Raw genomic sequence first — 25,970 nt, 5'->3', positions numbered from 1 at the left:
TTAATAACGTTGGATTTTAAGAATGATTTAATATTTTATTTTTTTTTTTTTTATTTTATATCATTTTAATATTTGACTCAATGCTTGACAAGTATTGTTCATTGTTAGTTCATGTTAGTAAACACAATAACTTTTCAAAACATTTTAAAGCATATTAATTTCACGAGTAATTTCTAATAACTAATCTCTTTTTCATGACAGTGCATAATATTTTTCTAGTTATTTTGCAAGCAAGATGCAAATAATTTTTCAAGTGCAATTTAAAGGCTTAACTAGGTTAATTTGATTAACTACAGGTTAATTAGGCAAATCACTGGACAACAGTAATTTGTTCTGTACCCAATAGAAAAGGGCTAATAATATTCACATACAGCACATCAGCCAAAATAAAGAAAAAAGCTTTTCTCCTGAAGAAAAAAATATTATAGGAAATAATGTGAACATGTCCTTGCTCTCTTGGGAAATATATAATTGTAAATAATTAGAATTTCCCAGGAGGGATAATAATTTTGCCTTCAATTCTACCAGTTTGCCTTCAATTGTCTGCTGTTCAGTGCAAGAGAAATAAAACGGCCTTTAAAAATGTGTATTTAAAATCTATAGGGAAAATTTGATACAGTGTGACAAAAAAATACACTTCAAAATTACGCTAAAAATGAACAGCCCCCTAAAATTGGCAGGTGTATGAAATAAAACATTTTTTCCAGCAGCGTCTCACCTTAAAACATCCCTGATACACCTCGTCAAATGAGCATTCAAGCACATTTACATTTCCTTTCAGGCACCTGTGTGGGATTCGAGTTCATTTCATATTTGTCCTGCGCCAAATTGCAAAGTGTCGCCCGGATAACACTAGGTGTTCCTTGAATCAGTACATAAGCTGTGAAACGTGATTACAGAGGGACATTACCATGACAAAAAGTAGATAAGACGTGCCCTGGGCAACACTCTAGGAGGTGTCATTTCATTTCAGCCTTGTTATTACTGTTGCAAGAGGGAACTAGTTCACACACCCCTGCTATCAAATACCACACGCGACTTTTGTCTGTTTCCATCAGTTTCACAGAGTTAGAAAAGTTAGTTGATGCACATTAGTTTGCACGTAGAAATGGGGTTCTTTCCTCCTAAAAAGCATCACAAGTGGACTGTTTGTGAATACATCTACATACAGAGGTTTAATGTATTGAACTGATAATGGATAATACATTTATTACAATTTTATTCAACTTTGTTGTTTGTTAGTTCTTGTTAATTCTGGATTAATAACATTAATAATGCATTAGTAAATGTTTGACTATGATTAATAAATGCTGAACAAGGATTGTTCATACTTAGTTGATGTTAGTAAATATATTAACTAACATTAACTAATAGAAGCTTATTGTAAAACTACATTGTGGTTATAGTTTAGTTTTCTTGGTTCATTTGGTCCAACTATTATTATTATTATTATTATTGTTGTTGTTGTTGTTGTTGTTGTTGTTGTTGTTGTGGTTAAATAATAAAGTGATGCTCTTGTAATTTTTATAATAAATTAATTTAAAAAACACAAAAACAATCAAAATTTTCTCATATATGAAATCTATACACATGAAAAATGATCATTTATTAATGATAATGATACATTGTTAGAATGAATATTTTATACACCCTACATTAATATACACACAAGTCAATAGTTCATAATATTTTGACACAGTAATAAACATTTATTTGCATTTAATTGCAAATCAAATTATAACTTTTTTCTTATTCAAATAATTAATTAATAATAACAACTATTACTCATAATAATAATAATAATAACTAACACTCATAATAATAATAATAATAATAATAATTATTATTATTATTATAATAATAATAATAATAATAATAATAATAATAATATTAATAATAATAATAATAATAATAATAATAATAATAATAATAATAATAATAATAATAATATTAATAATAATAATAATAATAATAATAATAATAATAATAATAATAATAATAATAAAACTATAAAAACTATCTTTCAAACAGCTTTCTTTCTTTATTACAGCATTGGATCCGATTTAAAGAGATGTTTGAGGATGTCTCAAAAAATGTAATCTAGAACATTTACTTTTGAACAATTTCACAGAGTTATCGCAAGTGAATTGTTTGCAAATACATCAGCACACTACTTTAAATCATTTGAGAACTCGTAAATAGCTTATAAATGTGTAAATTAGCCAAAACGGTGGAGGAGTTAACGAAATGAGACTCACCTTTTCAGGTGTGAAACCTTTCACCTTTCCCCTGTGTGTTTACACCTGATATTAGGAATCATCAACCGATCACAGCTGGACAGTGCTGAATACAGGTTTAAACAGGGTCTAATATTAGATGGTATTGTTTACGTCAAGCTCATGTTGCCAAATATATTTGAACAGGAGCAGTTTCTCTTTGTCTACTGATTCAATTTTAAACAGTGTTGGTGAAGTGCACCGTCCCGATGGGATCAACTTTGGTGTCTGTAATCCTAAATTTGGCAAAAAGTGCAAAAACAATTTAAAAAAAGTTTAAACAATGACAATACCTAAGGCTATATGCATGCTAAAATCATATAATGCTGCACTCACTCAAGTATATTTAATATGTTTCAGTGATTTAACATGTTCTAAGTATTTTAACTGTAAAAATGTTAGGAAAAAAGAGCATATAGTTATTTTTGTCAATGTACAGCGACTGCAGAAGCTTGTTTAGTATTGTTGTATGGAAAGATCAGAGATGCTCAAAGTAGCCTAGGGCCCTAACTTTTGATTTGGCCCACCATCCCAAATTAGAGGAGGAGGAGAATGAGAATGATGGAGAGGGTTGGGGCAAATGCCTTTAACACAGAGAACGTAATTTCTAATTTGACCTAACATTTTTGTTAGTATGAGGTCCCATTTAATCACTGCTTGCAGCTTTAATTTGTTAGTTTCAATGCTGAGCTACATAAAACAAACTGATATTAAATAATTAAATCTTGTAAATGAATCTGATTTGCTAAAATGTAAAGACTGTCATTCAACAGATAGAGGACTATGCAGAAGACAATTGTGAGCAAGTCAAGGCAAAAACTAGTGTAACTCTGTTATAAATGAGATCGATTTGCTTTTGCTGTAATAAGTTCATTATAAAATTTAAACAAAGTACTTTATTAGTTAATATAAAGCAATGTTTTCTAGTCATTTTTAAATATTATTAAATAAATTAGGAATTTGGCAACTATATTTACCTTCGGCCCACTAGCCTCAATCAACTTTGGTTTTTGGCCCTTCATAAGAAAAAGTTTGGGCACCCACGAAAAAGATCAATAAAGCCTGTACATATATCAACCCACAGAGCCTGCCTCATCACGAAAGTGTTTAAAGTAGACAAAATGTTTGGTTTCTTCTTTTATTTAGATTTAATTGACCAAAATGCCTTTTAATTCCAGGTGTAAACAAGGCCTCAGTCTCCATCATCCACACCAGATATAAGCGTTTACATGTATTCAAATTTAACAGTGTTTCTTTTAACTGAACCAAATTTAGCAAGTGTGATCACACATCAAAATGGCAGAGCCCATGTTGAGTCAGCCTGCTCTCAGTCAGCAAGCAAAATAAAATATGTATATTACATTATATTTTAAAACATGCTTATTTTCACATCCATAAAACTTTTTTAAAAAGCAAAAAGTAAAAATAAACACTGAATGCAGATTTAAATCCGTTCACAGCATACAAATATACAGTAAATTGTTAATTAGCTTGTATCTGTATGCAGGGACCACCACCCGGGCCATAGTGGGACAGTCTGTTGTGTGTATTGTAGATGTGATCTGATGCCGAGGTAGTGGAATGTGTTGCATGCGTGCGGGGTTGAACCAAACCGCGAGAAGGGGAAATATTTTACGCTGACATAACAATGACACGCCTTGTTGATGTTTTTATGTTAGTGTTTTTAAAGATGCTTATTTTAATCAGTAAAACAAGATGTTTGTGCATTATTTAGCAGCGTTTGTCGAAAACGCACGTCACATATGAATAATTAGATACGCCATCACCCTACCCTGTGAGCGCAGAATGGTTCGTTCCTCAGTAGGTGGGTCTTCGCTGCGGGCAACAGAACCGAGATCAATGAACCAGGCGATTTACCGAAACTGGTCGGACGAGCCAAGGTGGGAATAAACCATCGATTAAGAGCGAGGTTTTCCATTTAGCAGAAATTTATATCTGCTCAAGGACGGATTATCACATCACTCCGAGGCCAACATTACAGTGTGCGATGTGGAAAATTTACAGTTCTCTACTGTAACCTAATATCAACTGATTTTGAGAGTAGATTTTTTTAATTCATCGTTGGGTCACAGAACACAGGGGAATACAGGATGATCTTCGCAAATACGGCTAATCCGCTGAGAACGCCATCATATCGAAAGCAGGTATGTAAAGTGTGGCATTGCAGATGATAAAGACTACAGGATGTACTCACAGTGGGTCAGTAGATCCTTTACCTGGGACAGAATGTATTTAACTCCTCTGGCTTGCGCGCGCGCACGCACAGCGGCAGTGTCTCAATATCTAGCGAACTGCCTAACTAGACATCGTTTTAGTGCGCGTGCGGCGTTTTGGGGCTTTGCTGGCTTGGGACGGAATTGTGAAAGACAAAATGATGCAGACAGTTATTATGTTCTCTTAGTATGCAGCTCATTATATATATAATCTAGGGCTGTTTTCGGTTTTGTGTCAAGTCCTTTGTGATTAGGCCTTTTAGGATATTAATCGCATCTATTTTTTCAGCTGACGTATTATTGCACAATGAAATATTTATAAATTCTGTTGACGGAACTAGAGTTGTCTTTTCCTGCTTTGGGATGTCACAGTGAGCCTTGATATAGAAATGAGACAACAAATTGTCGTTTCTTTTTACCAACACTTCATTTGTCACATTCAGGCTGAAGATGCTCTTTGCTTAACTCCTCTTGTCATCTTACATTAGTAAAGATTTTTGTGTAATCAATAATGTTACTCTCTTTTCTTTTTAAAAGAGGATTGTTAGCAGAGTTGGTGTTAATTAGGGAAAGTGAGATGAGGATGAGAGAAGCCTGTGGTGAAAGTCTCCCATGGCAACTTGTGCCAGGAGAATCTTGGGTGTGTGCTGAAGAATATCTGCCTAATTAATATTCATGAGTTGATCCAATGTTTTCCAGCAATTGGTGGGGCAACAGTGGGTGTGTTCTGTGGAATTAGGTTTGAGGACGGCTTGTCTATACATTCCAAATCTGTCAATACCAGAATTTATGAAAGTCACACATATGTAGACACACACATACACACTCCGTGTGAAATCACACATTTACACATGCATTTGCATAGGAGGAGCTCATGTGGTGGAGCTCAGAGTGATGGCTGCGATAGAGGCAGCAGAAGTTAATGGGCTTCAGGATTTCACAGTTTATAGGAACCATATGGTCTAAGATGACTACAGCGCATAGCTCAGGACCCAAGGGACATGCCGACGTATGAGAGATGGCTTGGATATTGAACGTGACCCCCCTTTCTCTCCCTCTCCCATTGCTTTTTCTATGTCTTAGTTACCCTTCCCATGACTTTGTTATTTTTCCCTCACAATAAAACTGGACACGATCCCAGGGCAGCCTGTGAGTACTTTATTTTTTTAATACAGCACTAGAAATCAATAGGTTTTAATCATGAATGAGAAAAGATGGAAGAAAATGTGTGCCAAAAATATCAACTGACTGATTGATCAGAAAAATAAAACAGGATTTCCAACAGTTTGACCTGTTCAGCTTTCTCGTTTTATTATTGTGGATGATCTCTTTGAGTTCCTCAGCATTTCAGAACCTTCTTTTCAGCCACATTATTGCCAAAATCATCCATCCGTCTCAGCGTGGGACATTGTGGAAGGTAAAGTGGCTCGATCTATTGCCTCAGTAATTAACAGTCGCTAACAAGCTTATGGGGCCACGTCCAGTTTCACCTCAGCGCACAAGTGTGTGAGTCGCTCATGTGGAAATGGGTCAGTGTGTCAAAAAACAGAGAACTCCCACTAACCCAATAAAGTTTCAGTCAGGTGTGCACACACATTTTCACCTTCTCTTTTTACACGAGTTTACACATGCATCCAATAGTGTACGTGCTGTAGGAGTCACTGTCTTTCCTAACCGCATCTGTTGTTTTGAGGTTTAGCCGTCACTTTTGTGGTGATTCGGTTCTGTGAACAGTCACCCGCTGATGTTTAACAGGCAGCCATTTTGTGACGGCTGGGAGAAATGGAGCTGTTTTAATGAATGACTAAGAAACAGGAAGTGAGTCAGTGATGTGGGCTGTGGTGGCCGCTGCTCGGGGTGGGCGAGAGGCCCACACATCCTGTATCCCAGAGCACTCCTGCATCATGTGATCATTCTCTGGAAAAGATTCCTTCCTTTTTGGTGAAGAAGATTTGTGAAGTAACTGGTATGAATGAACATTCCTCTTTGGTGAGTTTGGTGCTGTGGGTTTGGTAATGATACTCTTGAATCAAACTCAAACCTCAACCAAATGCACAACAGGCACTGAAAGGTGAAAGGTTCATGTCTCACCCAATTCTCTGAACATTATTAAAGTTTTATTTTTAAATGTAGTCATATTTAGTCAAAAATAGTTTACCGTTTTCATTATCATGTACTCAACCGTGATGTAGTAACAGATTTTTTTAATTGGTTGGTCTGAAACTCAAAATGCAGTTAATCCTAACCAGCTAAGCACATCCCCCTCCTCATGTAATGGACGCCAGCTAGTAGGAGCTGTGCAATTAAACCTCACCCCTCTTGCCTCAAAAGGTGCATTAGCAACTGGCTGCGGTCTTTAGCTGCAGCCCTATTACCTTACCAATCTCCAATGTCGGAGACACTGGGTCGGCACCATCTCAGAGCAGTTTGAATAGAACAGGAGGGTTTCATTGGTGCTGTGACCCAGATAGTCATGGTCAATCCATGCACTCTCTGTGACATCATTTTCATTATCAGAAGTGTCCTCGGTCTTCAGTGCACACTATCTGTCTTTTCAAATGATTTGTATGCTACAACAGAAGCGCACAATGGGAATGTTCAAACTCATGCAAATCTACTTGGAATTCTTGTCTGACAGCACAGAAGAAGAAGTGTACCCTGGCTTTTAGGAGATTTAGTGTGACAGAAGCCATGTAGTCACCTTGCTTTCCTGGACTGACAGTAGAAGCTCTTTACTGACGCCAGCCCTTTAATGCTTGAGATGCCTGTTCAGATCTCTATTGGAGTGGTGTGGGTATAGAACCGGAGGGGTTACAATCTCAGTTGATTACATAAATCAACTAAATCTCTTAGTTTGCTGTCAGGAACATGCCAGATTTATTGTGTAATATATGAAGGTCAGGGGTAATGGGGGGAAGGTTACGGCGATTCCAAACGCCTTGATCAGAGAAGGGGCCCAGTGCAATTTCTACTGAGGGGGGCATTCCCATTATATGGAGACATTCAAAACCTTCTCCCAAGAGCGACTTTTGCACTGAAGGAACTTCGCAGTTTCTAGAAGTAGGGCTGAGCTATTTATTGCATATTATTTCTGAAAATAAGACAATATGTTTTGCTTGCCTAGAAAATGCTTCTTGATAGAAGAATTGTTAGATATTTGGACTAAAAGCAGACAAAAAATAATAAGAAGAAAAGCATTTGCAGTGTATAGTAGGGGTTTAACCCTTTCATCCTGGCCAAATTTGCCCATTTGGTTTATCATGGCCTCTTAACCATCCCCATATCATAATTGGCTTCATCACTCTGTCTCCTCTCCACCAATCAGCTGGTGTGTGGTGTGCAGTCTGGTGCAATATGGCTGCTGTCGTGTCATCTAAGTGGATGCTGCACACTGGTGGTGGATGAGGAGATTCCCCCCAAATATGTGTAAAGCACTTTGAGTGTCTAGAAATGAGTTCTAAAAATGTAAGGCATTATTATTTTAAAATGTTGAGTTATTTATTTCCCTCATATGCATATTGCAGACCTTTATGTTTGGAGCTGTCTATACTTTTTTTCCAGAAATCATTCTCTATTTCCCTGGGGAGTGCACAAATTGAAAAGGTAGCCCAATGGCTGCACGCTTGTCTTACATAAAGAAGTGGGGTGGGGATTGTGAAGGGTCATTTGAGTAACATCTTTATTCTCTCCTATCAGCAATCCAAAACAAGCGTGTGTTGGACCAACAGGAGAGTGCTTCTCTTCTTGAGCCAGAGGACTTTAGAATAAGTTTAACACACATATTAGAACTTGATTGCTTCATGTCTTGACAACGGAGTGAGCGACTGATCATTTTTATACCAGTGTGTGTGTGCAGTGGACCTGACGTTCAGTAAACTCCTCACTCATCTTCATTAGGAAGATTAAGACACATTGAGTATAAATTAGGGTTAAAAGCGACTGATTCCCCACTGACTGTCTGAAAGCCCAGTCTTTCACTCTGACATGCTAACAATGCCGTGAGAATGCAAAAGAGTCTCATAAACACAGAGAACTGACATGCTAATGGTAAATCATATTTTTTGTTGCAGGTTTATTCTATATTAATTGGGCGGAGAAGAATAGCAGTTGAAAGGCCAGCTCTAATGGATTAGCTCTCATGTCATTACCAACCAAACTAATTAGTTAAGGCAAACTCAGTGTGATTTAATAATCACATACCTGACAAAGTTTCCATGGAAGGTACTGTTATGTCATAAAATGGTTAGATAATGATAGATACTGATTACACATACACAAATATTTATATAGACAGTTAAAGAATATGTAGATATGTTTTTTGTGATCAATATTTTTATTTAAATTATGTCCCATGTCAGACACAAACATAATAATAATATAATAATAATAATAATTCCTTACATTTCTATAGCATTTTACTAGACACTCAAAGAGCTTTACACAAGCGGCAACCTCCCGCTCTCCCTCATGAAGCAAATACTAACTGAAACTGCAATTTATCGAATTTCCGCTAGTACTGGCTCCATAATAGAGCACATTTCTATTAACCCCAGTGTTAAAATGGCCAACTTTACAGCAGAAAAAAGGTGTTTACAGCCTGGTACAAAGAAAGATTTTGGTTCATATAGCTAATATTATCCTTCATGACAACTGTGAGGTAAAAATTTTTTTCGTTTATATTAAGTTATATTAAGTCTGCATAATTAAGGGCGTCGCCACATGAGTGACAGTTAGGTCTCAATGGTCGCCGTCATGTCACCTCAGCTGATTCCGGCTGATTAGTCGCTGAGCTCGGCATGTACATCGTATTTTTGTTTTTTATGTGGCTTTACACAATCAGTTGCTTTTTAGAATTATTTCTTACAATTATCAGATAATATGGCATGCTGTGTGTACTTAACTGTGCTCACAAACCATTCACATCAAATTATATACTTAAATACCATCTCTATAACTGTATTTGTTTTATTTAAGATCATTTATTATTATTATTAGTCTAATCGACCAGCGGTTCCCAACAGGGGGGTCCCGGCCCACAAGGGGGCCTCAGCGAGCTTTCTGAGGGGTCGCGTCATATTTAAAAAAATTCTTAGCAGTGGACAATTAGGAGAATGATCATGTTGCCTTAGTTCATTTTATCCCCCAGCTCAGTGGTCCTCAACCACCGGTACGTGGATCAATTGGTACTGGGCCGCACAAGAATCATTAATTATTTTAGTTTTATTTATTATCTCAAAGTCTTAAAGTCTTTTATTTTGAAAAATGACTATTCTCACGGTTACATCTCGGTCACTTGAGCGCCCAAATTTAACCCACAAGCAGCAAAATGAGTACGAAACCTTACACGCCTACTTGTAGCTTCTTTTGCATTCTTCAGCTGACGTCACGGATACTACCTCCATATCTTTTACAGTTTATGGCTTTACACAATGGGTGGAATCTCCTCATCCACCACCAGTGTGTAGCATCCACCTGGATGAAGCAATGGCAGGCTTATTGTGCCAGACTGCACACCACACACCAGCTAATTGGTGGAGAGGAGACGGTGATGAAGATGAAGATATGGGGATGGTTAGGAGGCCATGATGTACGGAGGCCAGTGGGCAAATTTGGCCAAGATTCATCCTGGGATTTTTAACAACCACAGAGAGTTTAACATCTTATATAAAAGACTTAGCATTATAGACCAATTACCGTGTTTGTAAACATTCAGGATGCGTGCGCAGGGGGGTGGCAGACAGAAACCGGGAGCGCTAGCATTTACAGCGAGGAAATGTCATCCGATGCGGTACAGAGTTTGTTGTTGTCTTAGAAATAAGATATATTGATAACACATTAAATATAATATTTACATAAAGCTTTCAGCATATTATAACAGCTCATCACCCAGTGACGTTAAACGTTAAAGTGAGCGACATGAGCGGCGTTCATCTGACAGGTCCATTTGCAATAGCACCCTCCCAGTGAATATTGGATAAGACGAAATGACCAAGCATCCAGCTCTAAATGTACAATCTCATTGAAGCTCCAAGTGATTTTACAAGAGAGAAGTTAAAGATCTACAAGTCTTTAAATGCCAACAATGTATTTCTACAAGAAATAATGCTCCATGATGACCAGATTCAACACTATGTAGAGCTAAAAACCGAGATTCTGCCTAGCCAAAGACAAGGAAAAAAGATGGAGCTATACAAGGCCTGGGTAATTAATCATCAACACGCAAAACGACAGAGTGACAGAGTGAAATTCTGACAGAGAACTGCACCTGTACGGCAGAGTATGCGAACTTACACACAGAGGTAAAGCTGGTTTTATATTCGCACATTCAGACTTTCTCCTTAATAATATAATTTTATAAAAGTATTGTTTGCAAACTCTAAATAGCGAAATCATATTAGCAGCCAATGACTATCAAAGTGCAACATTGTTCACAGTCAAATAAACAGTGTTAATGTTGTTTTCAAGTCACGCTTGCAGGTTAATTCAGACTGAATATTCAGAGTGCCGTGGTAAACAAAATAGGGAGTGTGTCACAAGTTGTCACTGAATGAATGTGTGAATATAAATCCAACTTTAATAACTTACACTTTCACGTTTCATTCTTAGCATTCAGTGTCCGCAGTTTAATTAACCATATGTAACTGTTTTTGCTGAAATCATTTCTGCAATCAAAAACCAGTAATGTGTATGATTCAGCATAGCGTGAGCTTACCTGATATAACATGAGAACTGCAGAGTCGAGCATTTTTACTTAGGTCATTACTTCATTCAGCTTCCTTTTAGCCAAAGTCGTCTGCAGTTGGCATTAAAGCAGTGTGGTGTACGGTAAAAGTTAAGTTTTCTATTTTTGGGAAATCGAATTTGGCATCCTACCGCACAACACAACATATTTACATTTGCACCTGTCTTTTTTTGCAACCGGGAACCCATGTGACGTAGGTTGCTAATTGGTCTATAGAGTCACCATACTGGGGGCATTAGGACCCACACAGACCACAGATTGAGCGCACCCTTCTGGCTTCACTAACAGCACTTCCGGCAGCAACCTAGCTTTTCCATGTGGTCTCCCATCCTAGTACTGACCGGTCGCAGCCCTGCTTGTCTTGCAGAGAGTTGCAGAGAGCTAGCTGCTGGTGAATAATTATCACAATAATTCACAGTTAATTGAATTTTTTTTCTATGAAACCATTGACCTGTACTAAGGAAAGTAAAAATCAGATAACGTGATAGGAAAGTCAGTTTTTGAGCTTGAACTGCAACATTGCAGCAATATTGGTCCAATATGTAGTTGTATGTTAAAGAATGTCGTATTCATTTCATTTAAAGTGTATGGCGCACACTATTCAGAATATTATTGAATACTACTCAGAGCTGAAACTTGATGCACAATTTCATCACAAACTGCAGTATCAAACTATTTTTGTTATGCTGGTTCAAGTTCTCTTCACATCCTCAGAGCAATCATTAAATTAAGTGGTTCAAAAGTATCTGTATGTATTTTAATATTCTGTGGAAAGCGAAGGACTACGAAAGGTTCATGCAATCAAAAAGTTTAGTCTGAACATCACAATAGGCTGTCCTACCTGCCTGTCAGATATGTAATTGCGTATATCTGTGCAACCTTGTTCGTGCAGAAAGTATTACGTCATGGACATGGTTCAGACAGAGAGTAGTAGGCAAACATCAAATTTTCTCTGGTGAATGTTACGTGATGTTGGCTAGTGCACATTTAAGTGTTCAGGAGGTGTGGCTTTGGATGGCGATTTGCAGGAAGCATGTGATGTAGGCATTTTATTGCTATCAGGCTAATTTTAGGACGAATTATTATCTCCTATTGCGCCTTTTACGTATTTTCTCAGAATCACACAAGCCTACCTAGGACTATGTTTACTGGTGCTTTTGTCTGTGCTATTGTCTTTTTTTCCTCAGCCTTGGTGATATGTAGCACTACAAGTTGTAAAGGAGATTTAGTCACCCTTTTCCTCTTTCAGTGGCATAACTGATATCGTATATCTACGTACCTTTTTCATGTAACGCATGACATACTATGAAAACACAGCTTTGTTCATGATGTCCTCCATCCTCCAGCTGTTGATCGAGTTGAATAGAGTGGTTGATGATTTACATCATTTCACACTTCATGCTGACAGCGAGAATGCAACCAGGAACCAGGGAACCAGGCCTTTTTAATTCCTATGACTGGGTTTCTGTAACTACCTGCCACTAAAACTCCGAGGTATTCAGTTTCTACAAGACCTCTGCACATTTCTGCTGAGGGGAACCCCAGAAACCATTGCATGGCCTATGGCTGAGGTTTAGGGATTGGAGGTTGGTATTTTTATGAGGAAATTACACTGGGATTGACATGGCCAATGTTGGTTGGAATTTCCACTCTACTGGTCTCAAGGAGAGTGATCAAAATACCACAATTGAAATTTCACTGTGCTCCAAATTATTGCATGATCTCTGAAGCCCTGGAGCACAAACCTTAAGGACTTGTTTAGATTTTTTTCCCCATCTTTTTTGTAACTTGAAAGATTCTGGCCTCGTTCATTGTAAAGAGAAGCCACCACCACATTCTTCAAAAGACCTGCTTTTGTGTTCCACTCAAGAGTGAAAGCCATACGGGTTTGAAATGACATGAGGGTGTGTAAAGATGCCAGAATTTTCTTTTTTTTGGGTGAACTATCCCTTTAATCATCGTGCACAGCCGTGTGGCAAGTGTTGAAAGCAAATGATGCCGCATTAGGAACTTCTCCAGAGTTATACGGGCTTTCTTCCAGTGAAATAATCCCAACACATTCAGCTCTGGAAGAATGCGTAGATTGGACCGATATGAGAGTTGAAGGGCCGGCTGTGCCTCTAGGCCTGTTTGTGCTTCGCTTTAATGGGAATTAGACTGTAGGGAGCTGTGGATGTGGGCAGACTCACTGGCGATGGCTGACTGTGTAATAATAACACCAGTTCACTACAGATAGAGTTAAAGATATCATCATGACGAATGGAGTCACTCTGCCATGGCGAGTTTGAGGGGAGATTGAGGTGAAGGGGTATTTTCTTTCCACGCTATTATTGTAGATACTTTCTGTTTGGTGCTTCGTAAGAAAGAAAGGTTTGTGCTTGGTTTGATTTGGAAGTCGCTATTTTGGTTTCTACCAAAAAAAAAAAGTTTGAGTGCGGTCATTATGTGATGTCATCTTCTGTGCATTTCCATTTGCCAACTCAATGAAATCTTTGTTCCCATGACAGCCTCCTGTTGCTCCGCCCACCCTCCCTATGGCCCCGCCCAGCCCAAGCACCAATAGCAGCACCAACAACAGCAGCAGCAGCAGCACGACCGGCTGGGAGCAACTCAGCAAAACAAACCTCTACATCCGCGGGTTACCGCCGGGAACCACAGATCACGACCTGGTCAAGCTCTGCCAGCCGTGAGTATTTGCCGTTATGTTATGACAATCCACCAGTGATGTTTGGATATGGGTAGTATTTTTTGTAAAACATCATTTTTGAAGAAAAAAAAAGTGTTATTTATGAAGTCTGATATTTGAGAAAATAATAAGGGGTCACTAACTTTTCTTTCATTGTTTTTTAAAAACATTTTACTGAATTGTTTCATAAAATCGTGTGGTGTGAAAGCAAACAACCCCTAGTAATAATCTGCAGATAGGATTTATCTTCATTGTTAGACACTTATCTTCATATTGTGCTATTTATTTATATAAAATTATAAATAGTATGTATTTTTCTCAATGACTTGTCTGACTTATTGAACAGTTCAGTAATGGCCCATTTCCACTAAGTGGTATAGTTTTGTTTGGTATGCTTTTATGGCCATTTCCACTGTCAAAAGCTACCTAACAGCGAACGTACCGTACAACTTTTTGCACACCCTTTGCAAAGTGTACCTAAACATGACAAAAGGGTACCAAAAGGCAGAGCTAGACGCGCAGCTGGACGCTATTGGTTTACAGAGAAGCGTCACTCGCGCATACACAAACAGTAGAATGAAAACAAAGAAACCGCCGTTTTTAAAAACACAGCCGAGACATTACAGAGTAATACTATATGGATATAATAACGAGCCATGGTTGACCCAAGCCCAGACAAACCTTGTCGTTGTCGATGTACAGCCACAAAGCCATGAAGAACAAAATCTGCTGTGTCCTGTTTTTGTTTTACGATGCCGTCGAAAAGTGCGAGCAGTTTCACTTTCTCCAGGGAGCTCACCGCATGTCTATATTTGAAATAACAAACTTCTTGAGCTGATGATAATAACGTGCGCGTGATTATTGAAGTGCTTCTGATATCCGAACATTTCATAAACAGAAAAACGCTAGAGTCAAGCGTGAAAACTAAGGAGAAGCCTGAAAAAACAAAGGTGCAAATGATTCTTTCACCAACCTAAAACATGAACAAACTGCAATACTTAACTATTATCATCACCTTTTGGACTATTATAAACTGGGAATGACGGAATTACTCTCTAACAGGAGGTTACATGTGCTGGTGAAGATTAAAGATACAGATATTAAGTTTGCTCTGACTGTGGGCTATGTTGCGTGTCATTTTTTAAAACCCAATAAGGACTAAATGTTTGTTGTGTGTAGTTTTTCTGTAATTGATAACATATCGGAGACTGTAAGAGGCCGCTTGTGTTCATATATGTTACATTTATTTATTTATTTTATATAATCGCAGACATTACAATAGGTTATTTTTGGTACCCTTGGTACCCTTTAGGCAGTGGAAACGCTATCCTGATTAAGGTGACCGGCACCGTACCATGCCGTACTGTACCGTTCAGTGGAAACGGGCCATAAATGGAGTGTCACACCAAAGGACAACAACATTTAACAATATGATAGTGGTTCCAAAAGGTATGTAAAAGCTATTTGAGGCAACATAATCATAAATGAGGTCCGCTAAATAAAATTTTCACATGGAATACACTTATTTCATGCGGCCGCCATTTTAAAAAACGAAAGTGAGGCTGCGGTGGGGAAAAACCCTGAAGTATAGGATTAGCACTGTAAAAATTGCTACAACATGCTGTGGACAACAAACCTCCAGCTGTTGCCGTGATTTCAAAGTGCAGATATGGTGTAAACATCACTTTAATATCCTTCATTCATTTATTTTCTCGGCTTAGTTCCTTTATTCATCAATGGTCGCCACAGCGGAATGAACCGCCAACTTTTCCAGCATATGTTTTATGCAGCGGATGCCCTTCCAGCCGCAATCCAACACTGGGAATCACCCATACACTCTTACATTCACACACATACACTATGGCCAATTTAGCTTATTCAATTCACCTATAGCGCATGTCTTTGGACTGTGGGGGAAACTGGAGCACCCAGAGGAAACCCACGCAAACACGGGGAGAACATGAAAACTCCACACAGAAATGCCAACTGGGCTTTAATATCATTCAGTTAAGTTTAATTTAAACAATTAAAAGCATATTAAATGTCCATTTCCTGTTAAGATTTAAGCGCTGTTGAGTGGTTCTGAAACAGTGCTGATTGTTTCACTTTCTCTTCGCTGATAAAATATACAGCCAGGTATACAACAATACACCATCGTGGACACCATTCCTGTGTGACTCCAGGCGATACTTCCAGGTTTCCTCCCACCGCAGCCTCGCTTTTGCTTTTAAAAAGGTGCCTGCGTGAAATCAGTCTATTGGCTATTTAGATCAAACGTATCAAGTTCCTGTTTTTAGAAATATATTTAAAAAATGTTTGGCATTCACTAAAACAGCCACATGTAAAATTAAGCCTGAGGTATTTATTAATGATTTTTTAGGATAAATTTTTTTTATTTAAAAGAGCTGTAATTTATTGAACTGTGCTCGAGACAGTCACACCATATATTTGAAATAACGAACTTCTTGAGCAAATGATAATAACGTGCGCGTAATTATTGAAGTGCTTCTGACATCCGAACATTTCATAAACAGAAAAACGCTAGAGTCAAGCGTGAAAACTAAGGAGAAGCCTGAAAAAACAAAGGTGCAAATGATTCTTTCACCAAAATGTTTGGCATTTACTAAAACAGCCACAGGTAAAATTAAGCCTGAGGTATTTATTAATGATTTTTTAGGATTAATTTTTTTATTTAAAAGAGCTGTAATTTATTGAACTGTGCTCGAGACAGTCACACCATAGGACAGTTTTGAGATTTGGCTCAAATGTATTAACAACACAGTAGTTTTTATAACAAGAGGTCCATGGAAGACAAAGAAATTTATAGGGCTGCTCGATACTGGAAAAATATGAGATAGTATTGCGATAACGATATTTCTCACGATATAATAAAATGGTATTTCTATTAGATGTGTTTTAAAATCATATATTTATTTAATGATATTAAAATAAGCAGGTAAAAGATATTTTCAGACCTAATTAATTCAAATTCAGACTAAAAAACAGTGTCAAGGCAAACATTTAGTCCTTAAAACACTACGAATGCGTGAAAACCTCAGCAGATATTCTGACTCTGATTGGCTGTTGTCATTTTTACTCGTGTCAAGGAAAAAAACAACAAATGCATTACGCAAATGCCATTTTTCACATATGTGAGCAATAATATGTATATTGCATATACTATTACTGCAATAATAATCATTTTGTGATATATGGTGCAGCCTTGATTGTTTACTGCATTTTAAAAGATGGCAATACTAATTATAATAATTTTTGTCAAATATGACAGTGAAAACGCAACAATCCATATGCATTCAACCAAATGGATACATTTCTGTTCTGCTTTTGATTTGGTTTGAGATTCGGCAGAACAGCAGGGCTGGTGACTGTTAACAGCTTGAACGTGTGAGATGAGTGTCAGAATTAGGTCAAGTTATGGGATAAACCCTCGTGAGCCCCTATTTACTCTGCAAACATCCGCCACAATCAGCTTTTTCAAGACTATACCACTAATAACCTGTTATAACCATCCTAGTCATGTCAGTGATATCATAGCCAGTCACACGATCCCATTTTGAGGTTGAAGTCGCCATGAAATGGTGTCCACAACCAATTTTTCTTGGATAATCTTAAAGCACAGAACATTCGTAAAGCTGCTTTGGAACAATAATTGTATACAAGCAAACTTGAATTGATTTGGATTTTACAAGTTATACTAAGCTGGACTGGGTATCCCATAATGCAACGCCTGATTTTATTTTGCATGTTAGGATTTTTGCAAAACATTTAACTAAGATGTCTTTCATTAGCTGTAATAGCAAACAGACTTAATAAAGTATTTTATATAAGCAATTTATAATGGGAAATGACATTTACAACAATAGTAATCTGATGCATTTCGGAGTGTTCGGCAATAAATAAATCTGTGGGACATGTTTTTGGCTCGCCAGGAATGGACTGGACCATTAAATCTAAACTATGAGTTGCTAGTATGAAGTGTTTCGTTGGGGAAGGGGCTCAAACAATAAGAATACATTTAATATGGCAATAATGTACTAAAACCTGAGATTTTTTTCTGTTTTTATCAGGTTTTGAGTACATTTGTGGACATAGTCACATAGAATCTGCGATATTAGCTAAAAACACTATTATGTATGGCAAACCAGAAGATGCACATTTCACTTTGTAAAGAAACCCTGTGATTCTGTGTATATTCTGTAGTTCTACAGTATAAAGAATGTGGACTAAACATGTAATATTCCACCTTAATTAAAACAACTAACACTTTTGTAGATTGTACACAATATGATACACCCCCCACCCCCAAAACAATGTTGTCTCAGTTCAGCTTTTAGTAAAATCACTCCTAAGAAGACTAGTAAGATGTAAATAAAACTGTAATCACAGCAAATTTGTTTTTTTTAAATCAACGAACCATCTGTAATTGGATATTTTTAATGTCACACATCAATTATTTATTTGTCAAAGATATAGAATTATACAATGTACAAAATATGATATAATTAACTTTTTTTGGAAATGAAATTTTCATTTGAAATATGGGTGAAATAATATATGCATATACATTACATGACTAAAGTCTAGTCTTTGATCCCAGTTGTAAGCGCAACAAATAATAATTTGACTTCTAGTTGATCATTTTTCCATTGAACTATCTGTTGAAATGCGTTCCAATCATCACAAACACTGCAGAAGACATATTGGAACCCGCATGGACCCAAGATTCTCATAAAAATCAGTCAAGTTTGGTGAAGGAAAAATCATGGTTTGGAGTTACATTCAGTATGTACATTCAGATCTGCAAAGTGGAATGCAACATCGATAGGTATAAGACATTCGTATTGCCCATTACATTACAAACCACAGGATAGCGCTCCTTCTCATGCTTCAGCCTCCACATCAAAGTTCCTGAAAGCAAAGAAGGTCAAGGTGCTCCAGGATTGGCCAGCCCACTCACCAGACATGAACATTATTGAGCATCTCTGGGCTAAGATGAGGGAGGAGGCACTGAAGATGAATCCAAAGAATCCTAATGAAATCTGGGAGTGCTGCAAGATTGCTTTCTTTGCCATTCCAGATGACTTTATTAATATTTGAGTCATTGCAGAGATGTATGGATGCAGTCCTCCAAGCTCATTATGGAGTCATACACAATATTAATTCTGTTTCCACTGCACCATGACTTTATATTCTATACTGTACATTATTTCTGTTAACTGACAAGAATTTTGTCTAAGCAAAGTCAGACCTTACTGTCCTAATTTAATAATTAAAGGCATGATCATAATATATTTTTGTAACGTAAGTGTCTAGAGGCCTTTGCCTTTCATATTCGCCACTACTGATGCCAAATGATCAATGAATTGATCTAGAATTCAAGTTATATATAGTTTCTTTATTAAATCATAGTGAAAATGTATGATAGTCATTTTCTACCACAATAAATCACTTTCTAATGAATGGGGAAGAGAATAAGCTGTATTACATTCTTATTTCTCTACTGCCTGAAAACTCAAATTAGGGCTTTCTCCTCTGGTTATTCAAGACAAGTTCATCACATGTCACCTCATAACAAACACACACACACACACACACACACACCAATGACTGTTCATAACCGCGGCTGTGCCTGCAGTATTAACACTGGCAGCCATGATTCAGCATTTACTGGAGCAGGAAAATTCACATGTCTATCTGCAGACGTTGTCAAGGGGATAGTTTCCAAACATTCAAGCGTTGCTTAGTTCCCTAAAATATTGCGAGAAGTCTGTTACTAATTTCATCCTGCTGAACACAATGGAATATTGGCTAATGTTATAACAGATCCCATAACGTCGCCTTTCAACTAATATACAGTCAAACCCAAAATAATTTGAACACCAGATATAATGATTTTTTTTTTCTAAGTACTAGGTGCAGGACACTAGCTTTAAAGAAGTGAGGATAGCAAAATAAAGTAAACTGTGACACATTTATACACAAAATATTTCACACAGTGGACTGAAAACCTGCTGTAGTGATTCTGGGAAAATATTGAAGATCAGGTTTGAATCTGGTTGACAGCAGAGACTACAAAGAAATGATAGTTGCGTGAAAATACTGAATTATTTTTGCTGACTGCAAACCGAACTCACTCATGGAGATATTCAGCAAAGTGAGGAAAGAAATGAGAATTTTTATCATACATTAACGTTACAAATCGTATCTGATTTATGTAGTTGTTTGTTTGTGGGTTTTAATTGTGTATTTGTTAATAAATGCTATATTATTTAATATATATTAATGTCTTTGCCATGAAAATGGCCTTTGTTGCTGTCATGGCGTTAAATAAAAATATATGATATGTTGATTGCAATCCATTATATGCTTATTATATATTAATACCTATGCTTATTATATTATACACCTTTCTATCAATGTTTTAATCTAGCATGATCAATATGAATGTGTTCTGACAATAGTGTTTACCATATTTCATTCCTATTTTCTGAACTATAGAAAGTACTGAAGGTGTCTGAATAATGCTTGGTTTGACTGTATTTATAGTACAGTATGTACGCGAGAGTACTTGTTTGTGCACAGGCGTCCTGATCCCATGTGTATTTTATTCATTCATTCGTTCCCACTGTGGGTTAATTTACCCCTTGCTGACCCCAGGAAACCAGTCATCACCATGGTAATCCCTCAAATTGATTGTAAAGAGTCAGATTCGGGGGTGGGGTGTGGGGGGTATAATCCTCTTGGCTTCCATCCTGGTTAAAAGTGAAGCTGAGGTCAAATGTTCATTATAACTAGACTCAATCGCAATCATGACGGTATATTTAGTTTAAAACCATGTGGAATGTTTGAGCTTTGAGGTATTGCGGAGACATCGAAACCTCACTTTCCGAAGCCGTTTTAATCACAGAGAGTGACCGTTCGGGGCAGAGCCGTGGATTGATTTGCTTGATCCGCATCAGGCTGAAAAGCAGCGTAGCTCTGGGAGCTGCTGACGGAATTCGGCCGGCGGGGGCAGGAAATGGGGCCTCCCCGTTGGAGCCAACGGGTCAAGGCCAAGGTCGAGCGGTCCTCTGGCACGTGGAGTCTTGTGATCTGTGTGTGAAATCTGATTGGTTCTGCTTTCTCCCCCTTTTGCGGCACAGCCCAGGACGCGCCCCAAAATGTTGTTTAGCGTTTTTTTTTCTGCTTGCGCAGCTCTGGTAAACGTCACTCTGAGTAAATATTTATTCATCCGAGCCTGAGTTTTAATGGCACAGGAAGAGGGTTTATAAATATATGAGCGTATTTAAAATTCAGTTTTGGAAAAGCAAGCTTCGGTGAAGGTGAATGAAAAACAGCCCTTTACCAGTCAGCACTACTGTCACCGCTTTTTTCCTGCGCAGCCTTCGTGAGAGGGACGTCAATAAATCTAAGGCGGCAGGAATGTGAATACATTTATTTTCAGTGTGCAAGCATTTGAAATGTGAGCTGGGGTTTGGAAGAAATTATTCAAATTCACCACATGTTGTAGATTTATAATTTGACTCAATATTTCAAATAAATACTGTTCTTTTGTACTTGCTGTTTATCAAGGAATCAAGATTTTCCCAACAACATTGATAATATTAAATGGATAGTTCACCCAGAAATTAAAAGTATGTAATTTACTCACCTTCAGCTGTTTAAAACCGGTTTGAGTTTCTGTTGAGCACAAAAGAATATATTTTGAAAAATGTTGGAAAGCAGCTGCCATTGACTTGAGGTAGTTATAATATATTTGCCTGCTGGTTTTCCAACATTCTTCAGATTATCTTCTTTTGTGTTCAACAGAAGAAAGAAACTCATAGAAACATTTTTATTTTTGGGTAAACTATCCCTTTAAACTATCCCTTTGTTTCTTGAACAGCAAATCTGCATATAAGAATGATTTCTGATGGATCATGCGACAGAAATGGCTGTCGAAAATGTAGTTTTACCTCCACTTTAAAATGTACTAAAAGATTCATTCATTTTCTTTTCGGCTTAGTCCCTTTATTAATCTGGGGTCGCCACAGCGGAATGAACCGCCAACTTATGCAGCTTATGTTTTACGCAGCGGATGCTCTTCCAGCTGCAACCCATCACTGGGAAACATCCTTACACACTCATTCACACACATACACTATGGACAATTTTAGATTACCCAATTCACCTATACCACATGTCTTTGGACTTGTGGGGGAAACCCAAGCGAACACGAGGAGAACATGCAAACTCCACACAGAAACGCCAACTGACCCAGCCGAGGCTTGATCCAGTGACCTTCTTGCTGTGAGGCAAGCTAAACTGTACTAAACTATAAAACCGTTAAAAGATTTTACTGACTTCAAACTAGGCATGGGCCGGGATAAGATTCTGAGGGTATGATAACCTTGGATAAAAATATCACGGTATCACAGTATTGTCATTACTGCTTTAAAATGTATTCTTTTTAAATGTCTGGGTAAAAAACGAAAACTTTTTTCCTCTTTGAACACAATATATTTTATTTTAAGAAACATTTCTAATATTTTAGACCAGTAAACATGTCCGGCTGAATAATTCAAATGAATCATTGACTTCTGCTGTCTTCATTAGTTTCAAAACCACCGATTTCTTTACAATTTAAAATAGCATATTTGGATATCTTTTCTGTTGGAGATACTGTTGTCCTAAAAAACTTATTAAAAAATAATAATAAAAAATAAACAACAACTTATATATAACATAGGAACAGTACAGGAGAAATTTTGACCCGTTTTAAAACCTTGACTTTTCCAAACCGTAGGATACCTTGAAAATGGTTATCATCCCATGCCTACTTCAAATATTCCAGACATTACATTAAAGTGTGCTTGCAGCTTGTTTAAAAAAAAAAAAAGCATTTGATTACCATGTTCTGACCAAATCCCAGGTTCCCTCTGTTTTGTGACCTTTTCTCTGTACAATCCGTGCAATTAAGAAGTAGCAGAATCCAAAAATAATAAACACATCGCCTGTGTTCTCATACTGTTTGTGTTCAAGGAAGTGTATGCCGAATGCTAATATTACACTGTGTGCCCAAATGACCTGCTAAATTTGAGCAAAAATTGTGAACTAAAATATGACTCATTTCTATGGTGGCAATTTCAATTAATTTCAATTCAATTCAATTCAATTCATGTGTATTTCTATAGCGCTTTTACAATGTAGATTGTATCAAAGCAGCTTAACATAAAAGTTCTAGTAAACTAAAACTGTGTCAGTTCAGTTTACTAAAGTTCAGTTTAGTTCAGTTCAGTGTGGTTTAATTTTCACTGCTGGAAGTCCAAACACTGAAGAGCAAATCCATGCCAGTGTAGACAGCGGCAACGAACAAACTTCACCAATTGACTCAAGTCAAGGAAAAAATGAATGAATAAATAAATAAAATAAATAAAAAGTACTTTTCTTTTGTCTTTTTTTTTTTACTCAATTGGTTGTATTCAAAAATAATTAGCAAAGCAATGAGGTCATCGTGCAAAATTGCAGTATATTGTTTTAAATATTCATAGCTAAATCATAGTCCTACATAATACTTTAAAAAATGTGTGAAATTAATTCTGTTCATAATTATTGTAAGCTAGTTGAATACAGAAAGCGTTTCGCTAGTATGATGTACACACACTCCAGTGTTTATCTGTTCTTCCCCACACTATTAATGGTGAGTTCCTTTTCTCACTCTTTCTCTAACACACACACACACACACACACACACACACACACACACAAAGAAAGAGACAAGCGTTTCCTTTGAACCATGGTGATTTGTGTGCTGTAATAACAGGTTTCTCATGGTCACTCCATTAATGCAGTTCGGTCCTCATCTGTCACAGTGGCTCTTTAAAGCACTCAGACTGCCGGCATCAAGTGCCCGTGGATGATTCTGTCACAACTGACTCTTTGTTTCTGAATTAGGTTTCAAACATCTCTCTCAGATGGTGTTATTTTTTTTTCTCGGCTCATAGATTATGGTAGATCTTGTGTTTCATGTCTTGCAGGTCATGAATTCCTGTGCTGTTGTGTCATTTGACTCAGTGACTGACTCATGTGCTGATCGTGTCTCTCTTTCTTTCTCTCTCTGTAAGCAGATATGGGAAGATCGTGTCCACCAAAGCCATTCTTGACAAGACTACAAACAAATGCAAAGGTTTGTCAAGTCTAAATGTGCAGCTGGTGTCTGAAATAACATGCAAGAACAATATAATTATCAATAAACTTTATGGGAATAGTACAAGGCTTGGAATATACACACAAATACACAAAAATAATGCGTACATTTAAAAAAAAAAACAATTTGTGGAATTTAATATAAAAAAGTCTATCCCTCCTGGGTTGATTTGACCCACTTGCATATTAATGGGAAATGAGGGTATACAGATATATATTAAAGTGGACCTATTATTAGAGCTGCATGATATTGTAAAAATCTGATATTGCCATATTTTATTTTTCTGCTATAAATATTGCGATATGAATACAGTTTCAGAAGATGGTTTGAATAACTCTATTTGACGGTTTTCTGGGGGGCCAAACAGTATTCGAGTACAGAAATTGATGCAAAACAATGCAAAAAAAATCCTTTTCGGTAACACTTTATAATAACTACACACTATAAATCATTTATTAAGCATTAGCAAATAGTTAATTCATTATCTGTTAAGCATTAACTCTACATTAATAAGCGTTAGTAAGCAGTTTGTAACTGCAGCTACAAATTCTGTATTCTTGACTTACAAACATATTTATAATGTGCTTAATACTTGTACTTTCATACTTTGTTAATGATTTATTTTTCATTACTAAATTAAGTATCGCATTATTTACAAACCATTTGTATTTAAAAGTAGTTGAGGGTTTTTAGGATCATTCAGAATGAGTTAGTAAATGATTAATAAACTATTGAAATCAACATTTATATATCTTATTATTCAGGCATATGTTAAGGGTTACTATGTATGTTAATAAATGCTTTATTAACTCAACTTCATCTAGTTTTGTGACCTAATCTAAAGTGAGGACTATTTATGCTTTATAAATCCCTTATAAATGAAAAATAAAGGCTCAGTTTAATTCTAGACAGGAAAAATGACATTATTTATTCATTTTCATTTAAAGATACACAAATGAAACTGTACTTCAAATGAAAAATAAATCTTTGGAACCTTATCTAAAATAAAATAACGGTAGAGTTTAAACATTGCATCTTATTATATTGTTAAATTATTATATTGTTGTTGTTGTTTTATCCAGTTTTATGTCGTATAACACTCCTGTTATTTGGCAATGTTTAAACTTTACAGTAATTTTATTTTTTAGAAAAGATTGCAAAGATTATTGTTCATTTGATTCTGAGCCTTTATTTGTAATTTATAAGGGATTTATAAAGCATAAATAGTCCTCACTTTAGATTAGGTCACAAAATTGCATGAAGTTGACTTAATAAAAGCATTTATTAACATATTAGTTAACTATTAATATATGCCTAAATAATAAGACATATAAATGTTGATTTCAATAGTTTATTAATCATTTACTAACTCATTCTGAATTATCCTAAAAACCATCAACTACTTTTAAATACAAATGGTTTGTAAATAATGCGATACTTAATTTAGTAATGAAAAAAAATCATTAACTAAGTATGAAAATACAATTATTAATCACATTATATAGGTGCTTATAAGTCAAGAATTCAGCATTTGTAACTGCAGTTATAAACTGCTTACTAACGTTTATTAATGTAGAGTTAATGCTTAACAAATAATGAATTCACTAGATGCTAATGCTTAGTAAATGATTCATAGTGTGTAGTTATTTTTTAGTACTTATTTTTTTGTCTTGTTTATAGTCCAAATATCAAAAAAAAATCTTAGAGCAACTAAAATATTGTTTAGTTTCCATTGTCAGGAAGTGATCTGCCAGTGAGGTAAGTAAAATAATCTTGTTTTTGCTTTAAAATGTAAATATTTGGACGAGAAACAAGACAGAAATTC

The 25,970-nt window shown here is 36.5% G+C and overlaps 1 protein-coding gene across 3 annotated transcripts in view; it reads left to right on the top strand.

Moving 5' to 3' along the window:
- The first annotated feature begins 4,125 nt into the window (after positions 1-4,125).
- Positions 4,126-25,970, top strand: part of rbms1a (RNA binding motif, single stranded interacting protein 1a) — a 49,233-nt gene continuing 27,388 nt past the window's right edge. For all 3 annotated transcript variants that reach the window (XM_056467985.1, XM_056467983.1, XM_056467982.1), the window contains exons 1-3: positions 4,126-4,441; positions 13,760-13,938; positions 24,066-24,124. In XM_056467985.1, the coding sequence (XP_056323960.1) occupies positions 4,388-4,441; positions 13,760-13,938; positions 24,066-24,124 (292 nt within the window). In that variant the 5' untranslated portion in view covers positions 4,126-4,387. The remainder of the gene's footprint in view (positions 4,442-13,759; positions 13,939-24,065; positions 24,125-25,970) is intronic.

This window comes from Danio aesculapii, chromosome 11 (assembly GCF_903798145.1).
Source record: "Danio aesculapii chromosome 11, fDanAes4.1, whole genome shotgun sequence".
NCBI lineage: Eukaryota > Metazoa > Chordata > Actinopteri > Cypriniformes > Danionidae > Danio > Danio aesculapii.
The sequence above is the reverse complement of the archived record's forward strand: the minus strand, read 5'-3'. Positions and strand labels throughout refer to the sequence as shown.